The 21,249-nt window shown below is 43.2% G+C and overlaps 1 protein-coding gene across 6 annotated transcripts in view; it reads left to right on the top strand.

Moving 5' to 3' along the window:
* SLC39A5 (solute carrier family 39 member 5) overlaps nucleotides 1-21,249 on the top strand; it is an 85,021-nt gene that overhangs the window by 7,278 nt on the left and 56,494 nt on the right. For 2 of the 6 annotated variants that reach the window (XM_056562263.1, XM_056562264.1), the window contains exon 2: nucleotides 8,972-9,259. In XM_056562263.1, the coding sequence (XP_056418238.1) occupies nucleotides 8,972-9,259 (288 nt within the window). Of the gene's footprint in view, nucleotides 1-8,971; nucleotides 9,260-9,647; nucleotides 9,695-10,766; nucleotides 11,046-20,836; nucleotides 20,851-21,182; nucleotides 21,236-21,249 lie in introns of those variants that run through there. The other 4 variants (XM_056562267.1, XM_056562265.1, XM_056562268.1 and 1 more) reach the window with 4 other exon arrangements.

Raw genomic sequence — 21,249 nt, 5'->3', positions numbered from 1 at the left:
ACCCTCACTGATTGTGAGAATAAAGGGGCACAGCACTACAGCAGTGCTATGTGCTCTTCAGTCTCATGATTGGTGAGGGTCCAGCCCTGGGACATATGTCATCATTTTATGAGATGGAAACATCCCTTTAACCCCTGCATCTTGGCAATGCAGACCATTTTGGCAGCAATGTTTTTGTTTTTCCATCCATACTTTTCAAGAGCCATACATTTTTTATTTTTCCTACTACAGTACATATCTGTATGAGAGCTTCTTTTTTTTGCAGGACAAGTTGTATTTTTAATTTCACCATTTAAAGAGGTTTTCTAGGAATTTTATTTATATTTGACTATGCTACAGGGGCTGTAAAGTTAGTGTAGTCCATAATATAGTGTCTGTACCTGTGTGTGACAGTGGTCTCGCAATTCTTATGTGATTTTCACCCCAATATTTATTTTTAATAGCATACAAAATTACTCATGTCTGGGGATTTCCCAGGTTGCAGTGCGGCCGAGACATGACATCACTAGTCAGGTGTGCAAAGGGAGCCTGTTTGCTTCAATGGGTGGAGCGATCGCTGGGTGAGAGGGAAATTATTCTGCAACTAATTGTATTTTTTCAACAGCTGGAGGCACCCTGGTTAGAAAACACTGGTCTTTTGAATGGAATGCAGCTCATTTGTGTTTCAGTGGGGGGGGGGGCTGTTGTCTGGGTGGGAGGAAAGTGATCTCAAACTTACAAACAAGGAACTATGGGATTAGTAGTTTGGGAGAATGAACTCCAAAAGGAAATACCCAGTTCACCAAAAAGATATTACTGTCTGGCAGGTACATACTAAAATCACCTTATGGTGGATAACCCCCTTTAATGTATAAGATATTGATATTAAGTTTTAAATGGTATTTTGGGGTAGACAAAAAAAAAATTGATTCTTTATTTGGGTTTGCATTTTTAACTGTGCAGTAAAATTGACTATGAAGTTTATTTAGATTTTTTTTATTTTTATGTTTTGATACTTTTCCAGTCCACACACAAAGAAATAATGCACCCAGACAGAAATGTTGGATTGGTACACAAGTCAACATGAAATTGTGTCTCAGGCAGATATGTAAATGATTACAGGTGTAGCCTTGACAACACTTAAAGGGGTACTCCGATGGAAAACTTTTTTTTTTAAATCAACTGGTGCCAGAAAGTTAAACAGATTTGTAAATTAGTTCTAATAAAAAATCTTAATCCTTCCAGTACTTGTTAGCTGCTGAATACTACAGAGGAAATTCTTTTCTTTTTTGAACACAGAGCTCTCTGCTGACATCACGATCACAGTGCTTTCTACTGACACCTCTGTCCATTTTAAGAACTGTCCAGAGCAGGAGAAAATCCCCATAGCAAACATATGCTGCTCTGGACAGTTCCTAAAATGGACAGAGATGTCAGCAGAGAGCACTGTGTTCATGATGTCAGCAGAGAGCTCTGTGTTCCAAAAAGAAAATAATTTCCTCTGTAGTATTCAGCAGCTAATAAGTACTTGAAGGATTAAGATTTTTTAACAGAAGTCATTTACAAATCTGTTTAACTTTCCGGCACCAGTTGATTTAAATGTTTTCCACCGGAGTACTCCTTTCATAGGCCTTGCTACAGTGCTTTCCCCTACTGCCCTGTAAAAAGACTCTGATGCTATTTTTGGGAGTGTAACTCTTGGTGTGAGATCGTGGACTGCTAAACATGCCTATAGGATGCACTCATGCACATTTTACCCAGTTGAAGCTGGAGCTGGAGCTGTGCTGAAGGCTATCTTCAGCAGACAAGCCCGTCAAATTGTGGGATGTTTCTTTAAGATCAATCCAGGGGTCAAGTCCTGGGGGAAAAAAAGTGCACTGAATAGATGTACACTCAAGGGATTGGCATGCAGGACTCCTGCTAATGGGAACGGTGTTCCTGCTGTGAAAAAAGTGCAGGAACTCAGCTTCCACGTGTTTCTGTAGGACTTGAGCCCTGGGTCAATCACTGAGAAGACAGGGTGGACAATGGAAAGTTCCAGCACTTGTTTCTTACTCATTGTGAGTGGGTGACTGGGTGCTGCATTGCAGGATAGGATACATTAGGATACATAGGATACATTATAGTAGATATGCAGCAGCAGTCTGGGAAACCTTGGGTCCAAGTACCACCTACCTAAACATTGTTACAGACCACATACACCCCTTTATGCCAATGGTCTTCCCTAATGGCATTTGCCTTTTTTTTTATTTGATACGCTGTTAAAATTGCCCAGGATGGTTTGTGGAATATGAATATTTCTCAGATCTTAATTTGATGGAACATCTGTGGAAACTTTTAAAGTACAATTCATACAAAGTGTGCAAATATTTCCACAAGCCTTGTTTTATTTATTTATTTTTGCAACAATTTTGCCATTATTGAAAAAAAAAATGAATAGGACTTAGGGGGAAGGGTGGTGCGATAACACACCGTAGTACTGAATACTGTGGCATTGTGTCACGATTCGGCTTACAGGTTGTGGATCCACTGTGTCAGCGAGGGATTGGCGTGGACCGTGCTGGTGGTCCGGTTCTAAGAGGCTACTGGTGTTCACCAGAGCCCGCCGCAAAGCGGGATGGTCTTGCTGCGGCAGTAGCAACCAGGTCGTATCCACTAGCAACGGCTCAACCTCGCTGACTGCTGAGAAGGCGTGGGACAGAAGGACTAGGCAGAGGCAAGGTCAGACGTAGCAGAAGGTCGGGGCAGGCGGCAAGGTTCGTAGTCAAGATGGATAGCAGGAGTTCAGGTAACACAGGCTTTGGACAACACTAAACGCTTTCACTAGAACAAGGCAACAAGATCCGGCAAGGGAGTGCAGGGGAAGTGATGTGATATAGCCAGGGAGCAGGTGGAAGCCAATTAAGCTAATTGGGCCAGGCACCAATCATTGGTGCACTGGCCCTTTAAGTCTCAGAGAGCTGGCGCGCGCGCGCCCTAGAGAGCGGAGCCGCGCGCGCCAGCACATGACAGCCGGGGACCGGGACGGGTAAGTGACTTGGGATGCGATTCGCGAGCGGGTGCGTCCCGCTGTGCGAATCGCATCCCCGCCGGCAATGTCAGTGCAGCGCTCCCGGTCAGCGGGTCTGACCGGGGCGCTGCAGGGAGAGAGACGCTGTGAGCGCTCCGGGGAGGAGCAGGGACCCGGAGCGCTCGGCGTAACAGTACCCCCCCCTTAGGTCTCCCCCTTTCTTTGTCCGGCAACTGCTTCCCATGGGATGAGGACACCGGGAGTGATTGAAGGGTTTCCTCAAAGGCAGGCCGTACAGCAGGAGTGGGAATGGGGAGGGAGGGCAGGGGGTGAAGCATGGCACGGGACAGGGTGTCACCAGGACGGGGGCCATGAGGAGGCAAGGCACAGTCCAGGTAAGCCTTGGGGGGACCAGGTGTACGAGGAGGCACTGAGGCTTGCCTGACGGGACTGGGAGGGGGGGGAGAGGCATTTCTTATGGCAAGAAGAGTCCCAGTTCTTGATCTCCCCGGTGGTCCAGTCAAGGGTGGGAGAATGAAGCTGGAGCCATGGCAGACCGAGGAGGACCTCAGAGGTGCAGTTGGGAAGGACGAAGAATTCAATCATTTCGTGATGGGGTCCAATGCACATTAAGAGGGGTTTTGTGCGGTAACGCACGGTGCAATCCAATCTAACTCCGTTGACCGCAGAAATGTAGAGCGGCTTGACGAGACGGGTCACCGGGATGCAGAATTTATTCACCAAAGACTCCAAAATAAAATTCCCAGAGGCACCAGAGTCCAAGCAGGCCACGGCTGAGAGGGAGGAGTTGGGTGAAGGAGAAATCCGCACGGGCACCGTGAGACGTGGAGAAGCAGACTTTGAACCAAGAGACGCCACACCCACGTGAGCTGGGTGCGTGCGTTTCCTAGACGTGGAGGACGAATAGGGAAATCCACCAAGAAATGCTCGGTACTGGCACAGTACAGACAAAGATTTTCTTCCCTACGGCGATTCCTCTCTTCCTGGGTCAGGCGAGACCGATCCACTTGCATGGCCTCCTCGGCGGGAGGCCCAGGCGTAGATTGCAAAGGATACTGTGGGAGAGGTGCCCAGAGATCTAAGTCTTTTTCCTGGCGGAGCTCCTGATGTCTCTCAGAAAAACGCATGTTAATGCGGGTGGCCAAATGGATAAGTTCTTGCAGGTTGGCAGGAATCTCTCGTGCGGCCAGCACATCCTTGATGCTACTGGATAGGCCTTTTTTAAAGGTCGCGCAGAGAGCCTCGTTATTCCATGATAATTCGGAAGCAAGAGTACGAAATTGGATGGCGTACTCGCCCACTGAAGAATTACCCTGGACCAGGTTCAGCAGGGCAGTCTCGGCAGAAGAAGCTCGGGCTGGTTCCTCGAAGACACTACGGACTTCAGCGAAGAAGGACTGGACTGTGGCTGTGGCAGGATCATTGCGGTCCCAGAGCGGTGTGGCCCAAGACAAGGCCTTTCCTGAAAGAAGGCTCACTACGAACGCCACCTTAGACCGTTCTGTAGGAAACAAGTCCGACAACATCTCCATATGCAGGGAACATTGAGACAGAAATCCACGGCATAGTCTAGAGTCCCCATCAAATTTGTCCGGCAGGGACAAGCGGAGGCTAGGAGCGGCCACTCGCTGCAGAGGAGGTGCAGGAGCTGGCGGAGGAGATGGTTGCTGCTGTAGCAGAGGCAGAAGTTGCTGTAACGTGGCGGTCAACTGCGACAGCTGCTGTCCTTGTTGGGCAATTTGCTGCGATTGCTGAGCGACCACCGTGGTAAGGTCAGCGAGACTTGGCAGCGGCACCTCAGCGGGATCCATGGCCGGATCTACTGTCACGATTCGGCTTACAGGTTGTGGATCCACTGTGTCAGCGAGGGATTGGCGTGGACCGTGCTGGTGGACCGGTTCTAAGAGGCTACTGGTGTTCACCAGAGCCCGCCGCAAAGCGGGATGGTCTTGCTGCGGCAGTAGCAACCAGGTCGTATCCACTAGCAACGGCTCAACCTCGCTGACTGCTGAGAAGGCGTGGGACAGAAGGACTAGGCAGAGGCAAGGTCAGACGTAGCAGAAGGTCGGGGCAGGCGGCAAGGTTCGTAGTCAAGATGGATAGCAGGAGTTCAGGTAACACAGGCTTTGGACAACACTAAACGCTTTCACTGGCACAAGGCAACAAGATCCGGCAAGGGAGTGCAGGGGAAGTGATGTGATATAGCCAGGGAGCAGGTGGAAGCCAATTAAGCTAATTGGGCCAGGCACCAATCATTGGTGCACTGGCCCTTTAAGTCTCAGAGAGCTGGCGCGCGCGCGCCCTAGAGAGCGGAGCCGCGCACGCCAGCACATGACAGCCGGGGACCGGGACGGGTAAGTGACTTGGGATGCGATTCGCGAGCGCGTCCCGCTGTGCGAATCGCATCCCCGCCGGCAATGTCAGTGCAGCGCTCCCGGTCAGCGGGTCTGACCGGGGCGCTGCAGGGAGAGAGACGCCGTGAGCGCTCCGGGGAGGAGCAGGGACCCGGAGCGCTCGGCGTAACACATTGTGTCGCCATGGATATCTGGTTGGGAGGTAGTGGGAATGGCTTCTTGCATATTGTAGGAAAGGAGGGGTAGCTTAATTCTGCTGTAATTAATGGCTGCTCTCACTCTTGTAGTGACAACAGAATAAGTGAACAGAAGCAGCATGTATTCATCTTATATACCCTTTATAAGCCAGACTAATAAAATGTGGTTATGGCTAAAAGTTTAGTATGTTGGATATTATGCCTCTAGTAGATATAGTGCTATCAGCATGTAAATCATTCCTATCATAGAATAAAGCTTATTTAGGGAAAATCGGAGAAAACTCTTTATACATTTTCACAGTAATTGTACTGTACATTTCAGCAGTGAGTTTAGTCTTGCTGTTTCTCTGTCATTTATAGTGTTTATCGTTGCTTTTTGGGGACCATGTAGCATTACATTCCCAATCACTCTGATCATAAAATGGGATTGCTGTAAAACAATGAAAATACCCAGTGGCAGAAATGGCATTGAAGTCAGCTAAAATACATGAATGAATCAAGAAGTCACTTCTATCATAAATGGTACAAGCTACAAATCTTTGCACAAAAAAAGCCCTCGCACCAGTGGCATACATGAGAGAGGGGGCCCAATAGCAAAGATCGAAACACCCCCATAATATAGTGTTCGATTTTGCCCCACTCCCATTACAGAAAGGTCTGGTGTTTATTTTTCCTTTGCTTCCCCTGACCCATTGGTCACTACCCCAATGCAGATAAGCGAACAGAAAAGTTCTGCAAAGTTTTTTATACAAGTATAAAGCTAGGTTTCCACTTTTTTTTTTTTTTTTGCAAAAACGCGAATAAAAACGTCCATTCTGCCGCATGGCTTTTTTTTTTTTTTTTTTTGTGAAAAAGCGCTGCGGCCAGATGTTAGCTGCAAGTCATTAGGGAACTGCAAAATGCAATATCAACTTGGCGTTTGTCAGTTTGGCGTTTTTTTATTTATTTTTTTATCCTTTTGGCATTTTTCAGCTATTTTTGGCTCCTTGGCAGTTTTTCAAAAACGACCTCTTGTTGAGACTTTGGCATTTTTTAAGGAAAATCTTGGCGTTTTCTTCCCATAGAAGTCTATGGGAGTGAAAAAAACGCCAAGAAAAACGGCAAGAAAAACGCCATGTGGGTTTTAACGTTGGTGTTTTTGCCAGGATTTTTTATTCTTTTTTGGACTTTAGCGATCAAACAAAGTGATGGAGATACCTTTTTTAATACAATTTCGTAGGGTACCATTAAAAATAATAAAAAAGATACAGTAGTGATGGAAATTTTTTTTTTTAACAAAATGTATATTTTTTTATAGCGAAATTTTTATCAATTTTTAAACAGGGATCAATTTGTGTGTGCGGGCACTAAAAATGTAGCCAACAATAATAAAAAAGTAGTGTGTGTGTGGGTTTAACTTTTTTATCTTTTTTATTTTTTTTAGGTAGTACTACTACTCCCAGCATGGCACACACTGTTCCATGATGGGAGTAGTAGTACCTGTACTAATTGACAGATCTATAAATCTGTATAATTTATAGATGCAGCCGGCCTTAAAAAGACATGACCAACCGGGTATGGAAAGTATTTTTACATTTTTTTGTTTAAGTAGCAAAACATAACAATAAGGGTAGGTTCACACTAGAGATGAGCGAACTTACAGTAAATTCGATTCGTCACGAACTTCTTGGCTCGGCAGTTGATGACTTTTCCTGCATAAATTAGTTCTGCTTTCAGGTGCTCCGGTGGGCTGGAGACTCTTTCCTAGGAATGTATCCACCTTTTCCAGCCCACCGGAGCACCTGAAGGCTGAACTAATTGATGCAGGATAAGTCATCAACTGCCGAGCCGAGAAGTTCTTGACGAATCAAATTTACTGTAAGTTCGCTCATCTCTAGTTCACACCACAATTTCACTGTACGGCTGCCAGATCCGGTTTGCAGAAGCAGCAAAAACCGGGCGCTCCCATATCCCAGACCAGGCCCCTATCTAATTCATATCAATGAGCCGACCGGACTCAAACGGTGACTCCGGTCAGCACATTTTTGCCCCGTATCAAGTTTTCTGACCGGACCGAAAACCGTGGTATGAATTAGATACGGTCCGGGTCCAGCTGGGATACGGGAGCGCCCAGTTTTCTCTCCCCTCAACTGGATCCGGCAGCTGTACAGTGAAATCGTGGCGTGAACCCAATGTCTTTTTACAACTGTTAATGCTGCAAAATCAAAATTTCCCCAAAGCAGCTGAATCATGTTTTTCCCCCCATTTCACCCCCCAAAATATATTTATTTTCTTCCTTTAGACATCATAAAGTAAAATAAATGCTGCCATTAAAAAGTATAACTTGCTCCACAATTGTTAAAAAAAAAATAAAAAAAAATGAATCAGTAGCTCTTAGCTCGGAGGAATAAACAGAAAAACTGCCAAAAATTTACAAGATTCTTAAAGGGGTATTCCAGGCAAAAACTTTTTTTTAATATATATCAACTGGCTCCGGAAAGTTAAACAGATTTGTAAATTACTTCTATTAAAAAATCTTAATCCTTCCAATAGTTATTAGCTTCTGAAGTTTTCTGTCTAACTGCTCAATGATGATGTCACGTCCCGGGAGCTGTGCATGATGGGAGAATATCCCCATAGGAACTGCACAGCTCCCGGGACGTGAGTCATCCGAGAGCAGTTAGACAGAAAACACAAACTCAACTTCAGAAGCTAATAACTATTGGAAAGATTAAGATTTTTTAATAGAAGCAATTTACAAATCTGTTTAACTTTCCGCAGCCAGTTGATATATAAAAAAAAGTTTTGGCCTGGAATACCCCTTTAATATGTTATAAATGTTTCATTGGATATTTTAAAGGGTCCCTAAAGGGGTGAGGGGTTGTGGTTTAGGCACTAAGATCCCCACTATGACTATACTGAGATTGCTGCCCCTTATAGTTATCATCTGGTAACATGTTGCTCTCTTACAGTAGAACACCGCTCCATCCTGCCTGTGACCGGTCTATAAACACAAGCACGGGTCATAAAAGTAGAGGACTTTTGACCTTTGTCTGTAATAATTAATAAGTGTATACAAGATGTTGTTAAAGTGGATGAGAGAGAGTTTTTTTTTTATAATGGATTCTTTATATGTGCCCCTAAAATGTCCTGCCTCTTGAATGACATTCCAATATGTGTATGGGAAAGTGGGGGTTGGGAGCTTTAACAAAGGTGGCAAATGAGCTTTGTCACATTTCTGGATACATTGAGGAAGGAAACATCAGTCCCGATGTGCCTATAGCATTCGTATGTATACGGTATTCATGCTTTATAGTACTGTATATTGTAGTTATTGTGTCCATTTGTTTAGCATGTTATTGTGTGTTTTATTTGAACTTTTCAAATACTTTTGTATTTTGTGCAACGCTTAGTGTTTGTTCTCTTCACAGATGCTGCTCCACAAGGCCTGGCTCCTGCTGTTTAGCCTGAGCGCTTTTTGTCCAGTATTTGCAAGCCTGGACAGAGATAATGTCCTTTTTAGAGGAAACCAACCAAAAAACAAGGCTCTGCGGATCAGAAGAACTGAATTTAAGCAGAATGCTTCCTATTTGGAAGAGGCTGAGAAAGAACAAGGATATTATCTCAGGCAACTGTTTCATCTGTATGGCAAGAATGATACGTTAACTTATGAGGGACTTACTTTACTGCTAAAGAACCTGGGACTTGGTGAAGTGCAGGTAAATGGTTATACTATCAAAATATACCAAAGATACACCGCTGGCACTATAGCTTCCCGGTCAGATTCACCAAAATAACAGATGTATCGACTGAGGTGGTGCTCTACTGCGGAAGCTTAAAGGAAATATCCAGCAAAAATAAACGTATCCTGTAGCTGATCGTGGGGTGTTCGAGCGCTGGGACCCCCCGTGACCTCCGGGACGGGACCCTGGTTCTCACAGAGAGGAGTATGTGTCATCTACTAGTAGACGGCACGCCCTCTATTCATTTCTATGAGAGCGCCGATGATTCATAAGTGCTGTACTTGGGAATTTTCGCCACTCCCATAGAAATGTATGGAGCTGTGCCGCCTGCAGCACGCTCTCCTCACTGAGCGCGGGGGGGGTCTCAGTGCTAGGACCGCCCACGGTCAGCTACTTATGCCCTATCCTGTGGTAAGGGGATATGTTTATTTTTGCCAGATACCTCCTTTATGCTTCCACGTACATATAGAAAAGATGAATACCGTGGCACTTACCCTTCAGTCTATTACAAAACAGTCCTTTATTTCATTAATCCATCATAAAAACAGGCAGACATGGAAGTGGACAGAGGCTGGAGCTTCGCTCCAGCCTCTGTCCACTTCCATGTCTGCCTGTTTTTATGATGGATTAACAAAATAAAAGACTGTTTTTTTATCGACTGAAGGGTAAGTGCCACGGTATTCATCTTTTCTATATGTAAATGGATATACTATGATAATGCTTAAGCAACTGCTCCTAGACCGCTATCACACTGGGTGTTATATGCTGTTTATTTGCTGTGTGATGGAAAACTAAACCTAAAAATAAATTATAACAGTAAGCTGGGAATCAAGATGTGGGGGGGGGGGGGGGGGGGAGATTTATCAAAACCTGTCCAGAGGAAAAGTTACTGAGTTGCCCATAGCAACCAATCAGATCACTTCTTTAATTTTTGAAAAGGCCTCTGAGAAATGAAAGAAGCGATCTGATTGGTTGCTATGGGCAACTCAGCAACTTTTGCTCTGGACAGGTTTTGATAAATCTCCCCCGTGATGTTTTGATGTTTTTCCAAAAAGCAGTGTGGAGACTTATAGGCCATTCATGCTCCACTGAGCATTCTGGGAAGAAGGATATGCAAACCTTTGGAGCCACCTTTTGCAGGTAGCTTCCCTTTAAAGGGGTTGTGCGCTGCCCTGCCTTTCGGAGCTCCGCACGCAGCGTCCAGAAGTTCATTACTCTGAACGCTGTGTGCGGGCTTCCGTGTTAGCGGCCGCCGGGCGTGACGTCACGCCCGGCCCCCTCGTGATGTCACGCCCGCCCCCTCAGCGAAAGTCTATGGGAAGGGGGCGCGACCGCTGTAGACTTTGGTAGAGGGGGCGGGTGTGACGCCACGCCCGGCGGCCGCGAACACAGAAGCCCGCACACAGCGTTCGGAGTAATGAACTTCCGGATGCTGCGTGCGGAGCTCCAAAAGGCAGGGCAGCGCACAACCCCTTTAAGTCAATGCTTGGTTCCTTTTAAAGTGGTTCTCCAAAAAAAGAAAAACAGCTAATTTTGTCTTCAGGTTGTGTGTAGTATTACAATTTGGCTCCATTCACTTCAATGAAACACAGCTGCAATGCCACACACAACCTGAGGACAGGTGTGGTGTCATACCTCCCAACCGCTCCGGATCCGGCGGGACATTCCCGTTTTTGGGGTCATGTCCCGCCGCTCTGGAACGGCCCCCACATGTCCCGCTTCTGAATTAAACTTTCCGGCTCTACAAGCAGACACTGCACAAGTAAGTGTATGTGACTGCAGTGTGTGTATATGTGAGGTACTGTATGTTATATGCAAATATGTCTGCAATGTATGTATATGTGAGGTACTGTATGTAAATATGTGTTGTATGTAAATTGTGCTGTGATAGAAACCAATTAAGCTATGGAATATAGTAAAAATTCAAATTGTGCAAGAAAAAAATGAAAATGATATATCCTGGCGCACTGTTATGTCAGCTATAAATAGCTGTAAACAGTGGCGTAGCTATAGAGGTCGCAAAGGTCGCCATTGCGACCAGGCCTCATAGCCAGGGGGCCCCCCTGCCACTATATTATGTGCTGAACTGCAGCCCAGCTGACAAGTTGGCACTAGAGCAGTCACGCACATCTGCTCCAAGCCCCTGACGTGTCCCGCCTGCTACTGCTAGGTCTCACGTTCCCACTACAACCCCAGCCAGTACCTGCACTTCACGGAAGCAATGGTCTCCCCTGTCTCACACTCCATCTCACCTGCCTGATATCCGTTGCCTCCGACCTCTGGTCAAGCAGGCCAGGGGGCGGGGCGAGGTGGTCAAGTAGGTTTTCGGCAACTGCAGGAGGCACAATATTGGTCGGGTCACTGGCAGATCGCAACGTAAAATATGCTGCAGGTCCGTTACATGTGACCCTAGCCTTTAAAGAGGTGCAAATTTTGAAAGAGACTGGCCGTGGTTAGGGGTGTGGCTGAGGGCATGGCTTGTCCCTCTTTGCTCTATGGTGGTGTTTTTTTTGGGAGCTCGTTTTTTTTTACTATCCTGGATGACCAATTTAAGAAGCCAAGTCTCTGCAAGCCTTTATGGCACTCTATAATGATAAAACAGACAGTATTGTAGAAATCTTGCAGAAAACAGCAGCTGTTGCGGGGCAGAGTTTATAAAGGTACTGAGTTCACATTTTTCGGACCTACTGCCCACAGGGCGAAGGGAGTTGTGATTGGTACTGCTGCAGCCAGTTACCTTATAGGCAGACACATGACAGTAAGGAGAAGAAAGGATTAATAGTAGACAAGAAAAAATAGTACCCCGAACAGGAATAAGTCACTTAGCTGGACATTTCTTAAAGTTATTTATTTTATTTTTTTATTCTACATTTCTTCAAAGTCTTACAAGACCAATAAAGTGCTTTAGACAAGTAAATTCATCTGAAGTGCAGGCAGAGGATTCAGTTTTGGTCCCTGCTAGGGGCACAACGTTTCAGGGGCCGACCCCTTAATCATGTGTATGATTGAAGAAACATCAAGCTAAGGGTGCAATCACATCACTATTTAGTGACACGGCTGCTGTATCCGGCTGCGGGTGAAATGACCCTACCGGACTTGCCCCACATCCCATTCATTTAAATAAGTGCAACAGAGTCAGATAGTGACTCCGTTTGGCTCATTTTTGGACCATATCCGGTTTTGATACCGAACTGAAATCGTGGTCTGCCACGTTTTTTTTTTTTGTCCAGCAATAAAACTGATATGGTTCAAAAATTACATTTCACTAACCCACAAGCTATCAGATCACTAGAAATTAAACAACCTGGGTGGTTCCTGTGTGTTTAATCTAGATGCTCTACACCGTAGTCCAGGACCATATTCAGACTCGGCAAAGAACACACACCACAGGGATTGCGTTTATCCAAAGTTTTTATCCGTTCCTTTTCAAGTGCAAAATATAGATACTTTTTCAATACAGATATCACATGAATAATCACCCAGTGACAAGTAACGAGAATCCATGGATTAGGCGTCTCTGGAAATCATGTGCCTCAGCCGTGGGCTCCTGTTCCTGGCCATAATCCTGGTTAATCCTCAGGGCTGGGAGTCGAAGCGCTCAGCCTCTCTGAGCGTTGGCCGTTTGGTGACGTTTCAGGAGTGTAACCTCCCTTTCTCAAACCTGCCTTGTGCACACCCACCACCATGTTATATACACATCGCTTCTCACGAAAATGTAATTCTACAATATAAAACATTATAAAAACATGATAGAAAATCGGACGAGATATGTATCATTATAAATATACATTGAGAAAAACAGTCTTCATTTATACCCTGCGGAGCTAAAGTGCCAATACGCTGGATCCAATATACTTCCCGTCTTAATTTATTTTTTAACTCTTCCTGTCCTGTAGCTTCAATCTCTTCTAGTACCAGCCAACTGCGATCACAGACCTGATGACCCTGGCTACACTAGTTTCATATTTTTCTTGTTCTTTATTCTCCTCCCATCTTTTGGATTTTCAGTTTTCTTTTTAAATTCCTGATCGAGCTTTTATGTTCATTTAAATTGATTTTAATTGCTCTAGCTGTCTGACCCATGTACTTTTCACATGGACATTTTAAAACATAAATCACTTGCTTTGTCTCACAGGTATAAAAACCTTTTTTGTGCGTTTTGTGGAATGTGTTATGCTGTCACCATGTATAATGCCACTAAAGCTCTGCATGGAAATGTACCATTACTTTTCGTTCTCAAAAAAGATGGTTTGGATTTTAAATTTTTTCGTAAATCGGATCTAACCAGATAATTAGCCAATGATTTCCCCTTTCTGTACGTATACCTCAGCAACTCACGGAACAACACTCTATATTTTTCATCTGCTTAAAGTAAATTCCAATATTTATTAATCACCTTTTTTTTTCTTTTATAAATATGTTTTTATTATGTTTTTAAATTTAAAAAAATTTACAGTAAATTCAAACAATCCTCTGGGGGATCATACCACCCCTTATACAGTATGAGAGTGCAATAAGCCAAAGAATATAGGACGCAGGAACATAGCTTACGGTAACTTAAACCAGTTACAAGGACTATATACCAGTCAAGTTAGTAAGGCATGGTACATCCCCGGAGAGAACACCAACACCAATAAACAGAACAAACACAGACACAACCAGTCAAACACACACCAGAACACATCCTAGGAGCTCACCTTCCAACCCAGTAACTATACTACACCTGGGAGGCCCCCCGAACCAGAGGATCTGTAGAGACATCTAGCAACATCCATGGCACCCATACTTTGTCAATATAAAGGGGCATTTACAATATAAAGGGCATGATAGAGAGGAATATATTTATTCATATATTTCCAGCGGGAAACTGGGGGGGGGGGGGTGGAGGATGTATCCTTCCAGGCCATCATGATAACTTTGAGTGCGCAAAACAGAAGAAAATATGCCTATATGAGCCCGATACCAGACCATTGATAACTCCCAACAAACAGACCTCTGGCGTTAGCACAAAGGGAAGTTCTAGATGGTCAGACAGGAATTGCATCACCTCTCTCCAGAAAGGCACAACACAGGAGCAATTCCAAACCGCATGCAAAAGAGTGCCTCTCTCCCACCCACACCGGAATCAGACCCCAAGACCCCCATTCTATGTAATCCAACAGGAGTATAATACAAACGTAGAATGAATCTGGACTGAAAGAGCATGTCACGGGCACTCACCACTGTGGGATAATACATTTTAACCACCTCCTGCCACATCTCCTCTGAAAGACTAGGAATATAATCGATCCATTTCAAATACGCAATAGCAAAAGGATCTGGACCAACTGATTGCAATAAGGCATATGCCTGGGTAAGGGGTTTGGAAAGATGGGTGGTCCCCAGGAGCAACTCCAAGTCATTAAACCCAGGGGTAACTGCCAGGGATCCAAACTGGGCAGAAACCGCATGTTTCAACTGGAGATACCTGAAATGGCCATCCCAAGGAACAACAAAATGGCTTCTCAGATCAGCAAAGGAAGGAAAGGCATAATCTTCTCCAAACAAGTGCATAGCAAATTTTACTTCATCGGAGCTCCAAAACCCGGCAGCATTTAACTCCCGTAGGTGTTCCAAATGAGGGTTACTCCGCAGGGGTGCTCGGGGAGAAACTACCTCTTTAGGGAAGCGCCCGGAAGCCACCGACCAGACCGCAGCTACTGTCTTAATGGGGTCAACAAGGATGAATAGGAAGCATATCTGTACAATGGAAGAAAAAAGCACACGTGCAGGGGTGGGCCTCCAGCTGCTCCAAAAAGTCCAATTAGAAAATTAAAACTTCACCTTTAATGTAGCATGTTAAAAACAGAGGATATCCATGGTGGAAAATAAAAAGAAGGAAGGGAAACCGACGCGTTTCGAGCCTGTACTGGCTCTTAGTCGTGCCACGACTAAGAGCCAGTACAGGCTCGAAACGCGTCGGTTTCCCTTCCTTCTTTTTATTTTCCACCATGGATATCCTCTGTTTTTAACATGCTACATTAAAGGTGAAGTTTTAATTTTCTAATTGGACTTTTTGGAGCAGCTGGAGGCCCACCCCTGCACGTGTGCTTTTTTCTTCCATTGTTCTCCGGGACACGGCCCGCGTCCTGCCTGCCTTGCTCTCCTGCAACTACGGAGCTCCTGCATCCAATACCGCACAGTGGTGAGCTGAATCCCTCCTTTTTCTTCTTTTTTTTTGCATATCTGTACAATACATTAGTCAATGTCTCATCCAAACCCATGAGAGCCCCTGCCAGGGCCGTGTAGGCGTTAGGATGCATGCACACCACGTTTTCAGGCTACGGCTGCCGGATCTGGCTGGGGGAGGGGAAACCTCCCATACCCCAGCCAGACCGGCGCTGAAATCCATTGACTTTAATGAGCTGACCGGAGTCACCGTTTGATTCCAGTTGGCTCATTTTTGACCTGTATCCGGTTTTCTGTACGGACCTAAAACCCTCCCCGGCAGCCATAGCCTGAAAATGTGGTGTGCATGCACCCATAGAGAGATCCAGCTACGTACAACAGCTGTGAAGCTAAAAATAGTTATGCATATTTGGAGCCGCAAGCCCTCTTTACTATTTTGGCACCTGGAGCAGTTCCTGTCCCAATCTCTGAGGTTTATTGACAAATGAAAAAAAGACAGAAATTTTGGGAGAAATATCATCTTGAAAATATTAACCCTCCCCGCCAAAGATAAGGGTAAAGAGTCCCATGCCTGAAGTCTTGTGATTGTAGTCTCCAATATGGGGTCTAAATTAAGGGCCATAAACTCAGAAATGCATTGAGTCACTTCCCCTCCCAAGTACCCGGGATGAGGGCATAATAGACGATTTAGCCCAATTTACACTAAGGCCTGAGACCTCCCCGAACCTTTCCAAGATATCAAACAATGCACTAAGGGAACCCTCCACATCTGCTAGATATAATAGGCTGTCATCAGCATGCAAGGAAATCTTTTCAGTCACAGACCCTCTAGGGATTCCCCTAACGGCCTCAGAGGCCCTAATGGCCGCCGCCAGAGGCTCCACAGCCAAGGCAAAGAGGAAGGGGGAAAGCATGACTTAGAAACACCCATATTAGTATGTATATGGGCTCTAGGGGTATCATATAGTAAGCGAACCCAGTTCCTAAAAACAGGTCCAAAATGAATCCCCTTTTTAACAAATCTCGAATGATCGTCATACGTTGAAAGAAACATAAATCTATTGCTTTTTTCTGGCTGTTTTTTTTCCATTTTGCTTTTTTCTCAATTCTTCCCTTGGTATACCATCCACTTGTTTAGCTACCTCTTCCAATTCTTCTTTTTTTATAGCCACGTTGTACAAACTTCTCAATCATGACATTTTTATTTTTCTGATATTCTTCTTCTGAACTGCAAATTCCTTTAGCACGGATCACCTGACCTTCTGGTATTCCCTTAAAAACCTGAGGTGCATGAGCACTATCTTTGTGTAGGAGATTGATTGATTGTTTGTTTCTATCCCTTTCTTTCATATATAATATTGTTTCTATCCCTTTCTTTCATATATAATATTGTTTCTATCCCTTTCTTTCATATATAATATTGTTTCTATCCCTTTCTTTCATATATAATATTGTTTCTATCCCTTTCTTTCATATATAATATTGTTTCTATCCATTTCTTTCATATATAATATTGTTTCTATCCCTTTCTTTCATATATAATATTGTTTCTATCCCTTTCTTTCATATATAATATTGTTTCTATCCCTTTCTTTCATATATAATATTGTTTCTATCCCTTTCTTTCATATATAATATTGTTTCTATCACTTTCTTTCATATATATTATTGTTTCTATCCCTTTCTTTCATATATAATATTGTTTCTATCACTTTCTTTCATATATATTATTGTTTCTATCACTTTCTTTCATATATATTATTGTTTCTATCCCTTTCTTTCATATATAATATTGTTTCTATCACTTTCTTTCATATATATTATTGTTTCTATCCCTTTCTTTCATATATAATATTGTTTCTATCCCTTTCTTTCATATATAATATTGTTTCTATCCCTTTCTTTCATATATAATATTGTTTCTATCCCTTTCTTTCATATATAATATTGTTTCTATCCCTTTCTTTCATATATAATATTGTTTCTATCCCTTTCTTTCATATATAATATTGTTTCTATCACTTTCTTTCATATATATTATTGTTTCTATCCTGCCATTTTCAATCCTGCCATCTACATCTAAATAGTGTATATGCTCTGCATTAGACTCACAGGTGAATTCTATCAATGGATGGCATGTATTAAGATATGTGATTTATTTCATTAGTTCTGGATGTGTGCCCGTCCATAGGACGAACGCTTCATCCAAATATCTCAGTCATTTTTTTTTCACCTTACTGCTTAATGGGTGTGCTGGAACATGTAGTGCAAATCTAAGATATTCACTAAACTGGGGGCCACTGGGGACCCCAATGAAACTCCTTGCTTTTGGAGGTAAAAATCCTCGCCAAATCTAAAGTAATTTTTGTTTAATATCAGTTCCAGCAGACTCATTATGAAGTTAATTTTAGAATTACTTAAAGTGCTATCTTTTACAGGCTCTTCTCTAATCGCCACCATCCCATCCTGTACAGAGATGTTGGGGTAGAGACTTTTTATGTCCAAAGTGCATAATAAACTGTCAGTATCCGTTTTTACATTGGTAACATGATTCAAAAAATCGTTAGTGTCTGAGAGACAATTTGGCAAAGTCTTAAGGAGTACCTATCACTAAATAATCTAACTTAGGCTATGCTCCCTAACTATAGCTAACACCCCCCCTGTTCAAAAAAAAAGTAAGAGTTTAAAAAGCTCTAGCTCAGGACGATGCGGGCGTACCCCAGCAGGCATGACGTCATGGAAGCCTGCTGGTGGGGGGGGGAGTGCTTTCTGTCATGTTTTTAAAATGTTTTATATTGTAGAACTGAATTCTCATGAGAAGCGCTGTGTATATAACATGGTGGTGGGTGTGCACAAGGCAGGTTTGAGAAAGGGAGGTTACACTCCTGAAACGTCAACAAACGGCCAACGCTCAGAGGGGCTGAGCGCTTCGACTAGGATTATGGCCAGGAACAGGAGCCCTCGGCTGAGGCACATACATTTTTTTAGAGATGCCTAATCCATGGATTCTCGCTACTTGTCACTGGGTGATTATTCATGTGATATCCGTATTGAAAAAGTATGAATATTTTGCATGGAACGTATAAAAACTTTGGATAAACGCAATCCCTGTGGTGTGTGTTCTTTGTTGAGTCTGCATATGGTTAAAAAATTATCCAACTGGAGTCACTGCTGATTTAAATCACCGCTGATTTAAATGAATGGGATGCGGTTCGGGTCAAACAGGGTTATGGCAGCGGACAATTTTTAACCCCTTAATTACTACAGACGTTTTACTTCCGTGGCCGGCTCCCATAATGTGAAGATTACCAGAAGATCACTGCCGGTTAGCTCAGCGGAGCTGTTCGGGACCGCTGCGGTGAAATCACTGCGTTCCGAACAACTGAGAAGACAGCGGGAGGTGCCTTACCGTGCTCCATGCTGTCCCATCTGAGTTTGATTGCTCCAAGCCTGAGATCCTGGCTTGAGCAATCAAGCGCAGATTACAATGATCATTGCTATGCTATGGCATGGCATTGTTCAGTGTATGCAATCAAAGTATTGCAAGAAATAGACCCCTATGGGGGCAAAAAAAAAGTGTAAAAATTGTACAAAGAAAAAAAAATATAAGGGAATAAATGGGATTTAACCCCTTCCTAAATACAAGTTTGAATCACCCCCTTTTCCCATTTAAAAAAAAATGTAAATAAAAATAAACATATGTGGTATCGCCGCGTGCGGAAATGTTCCGAACTATAAAAATGTCATGTCAATTAAACCACATGGTCAATGGCATATATATGTACAAAAAAAATTATAAAGTCCAAAATTGCGTATTTTTTTGGGTCACTTTGTATACCCTACAAAATGTATAAAAAGTGATCAAAAAGTCTGATCAAAACAATCATGGTACCGATAAAAACTTCAGATCATGGCACAAAAAATGATACCACCCCGTATATGGAAAAATAAAAAAGTTATAGGGGTCAGAAGATGCCAATTTTAAACATACCAATTTTGGTGCACGTAGTTATAATATTTTTTTTTTAAGTAGTAAAATAAAGGAAAACCTATACAAATTGGGTATCATTGTAAATGTATGGACCTACAGAATAAATATATGGTGTCAATTTTACTGAAAAGTTCACTGTGTAGAATCCCCCAAAATTTACAAAATGTCGTGTTTTTTTCCAATTTTGCCCCCACAAATATATATTTTTTCTTTTTTGGGTTCGCTGTAAATTTTGTGGTTAATTGATTGATGTTATTATAAAGTACAATTGGTGGTGCAAAAAATAAGCCCCCATATTAGTCTGTAGGTGCAAAATTGAAAGCATTATGATTTTTAGAAGGTGAAAAGGAAAAAACAAAAATGCAAAAACGGAAAAACCCTTGGTCCTTAAGGGGTTACATTTTCCCGCAGCTAGCAGCCCTATCACACAGTCGTGATGTGAATGTAGCCTAAGTGTCGTGAGTTTTGCCAATTCAGGGTATTCTTTTTTCTTGTCTGCTATCAATCTTAAGACAATTAGCACTATAGGGGAGATTTATCAAAACCTGTGTAAATGAAAGGTGGTGCAGTTTCCCATAGCAACCAGATAGTTTTTTTTTCCTTTTTAAAAAGGCCCCTGAAAAATAAAAGAAGGAATCTGACTTTACACTCTTACGTTACACTGGTTTTAATAAATCTCCCCTATACTGTATGTGTATTATCTGTGTTGAATAGAAGATCATGCGTTCTAAAGCATAGGGTGTGTGTTATCTGAATGACTCTCTAAAGGTGGGAACCAGTGAAATTATTGCTTGAACAGTGTTTTTTTTCCTTCTCACCTTCAAAGATCCAGGTGACAAAACCCAATGGGGCATATTTTTTGCAGGTTAATATGTATTTTTTAATGAATGGCACCCTTCATTTTACACAGTTAGGGTGCGTTCCCACCTGGCGGATACGCAGCGTATTTCATGCTGCGCAAAATTTACGGCAGCAGCGAGACATACACTGCGTATTCCTTGCACACTATACACACAGGGCTTTCCGGTGGCAGCCCTATGCGTGTAGTGAGTTTTGGAGGCGGGGCCGTGTGCCGGCGTGACTGTGACGTGCAGATCCGCCTCCAAAACTCACTACACAACTAGGGCTACTGCCGGAAAGCCCTGTGTGTATAGTGTGCAAGGAATACGCATCGCATTTCCTGCTGCTGCCGTAAATTTTGCGCAGCATGAAATACGCTGCATATACGCCATGTGGGAACGCACCCTTAACACATATAGATTTTTTTATTCTTTGCACCGTCATATTCTGACCATTATAACATCTTTCTTTTTTTCATCTATAGAGCTGTGTGAGGGATTGTTTTTGGCACAAACAGTTTTATTGATACCATTCTGGTTTAGATCTGACATTTTATTCCATGTTTATGGTATGTGAAATTACACAAATATGGCATTCTTGCTTTGGGATTTTTTTTTATGGTGTACAGAACTTGGGATAAATATATATATCTCTACAATGATATATAAATGTTAAGGTTTAACATAAGTTTTCAAGTAGAATTAAACTCTTTTACAGTTCATATATATTAGATTGTCAGCAAATGCGGCAGAAAACGCTTTAATGGGGCTTTGGAAGAAATTTTTCAAAACCTGTCCAGATTAAAGTTGCCCAGTTGCCCATAGCAACCAATGAGCTCACTTCTTTCATTTTTAACAAGGCCTCTGTAAAATGAAAGTAGCGATCTGATTGGTTGCTATGGGCAACTGGGACACTTTTCCTTTGCACAGGTTTTGATGAATCTTCCCCTATGTGTACAGAATTATTT

This window comes from Hyla sarda, chromosome 2, assembly GCF_029499605.1.
Source record: "Hyla sarda isolate aHylSar1 chromosome 2, aHylSar1.hap1, whole genome shotgun sequence".
Lineage (NCBI taxonomy): Eukaryota > Metazoa > Chordata > Amphibia > Anura > Hylidae > Hyla > Hyla sarda.
The sequence above is the reverse complement of the archived record's forward strand: the minus strand, read 5'-3'. Positions and strand labels throughout refer to the sequence as shown.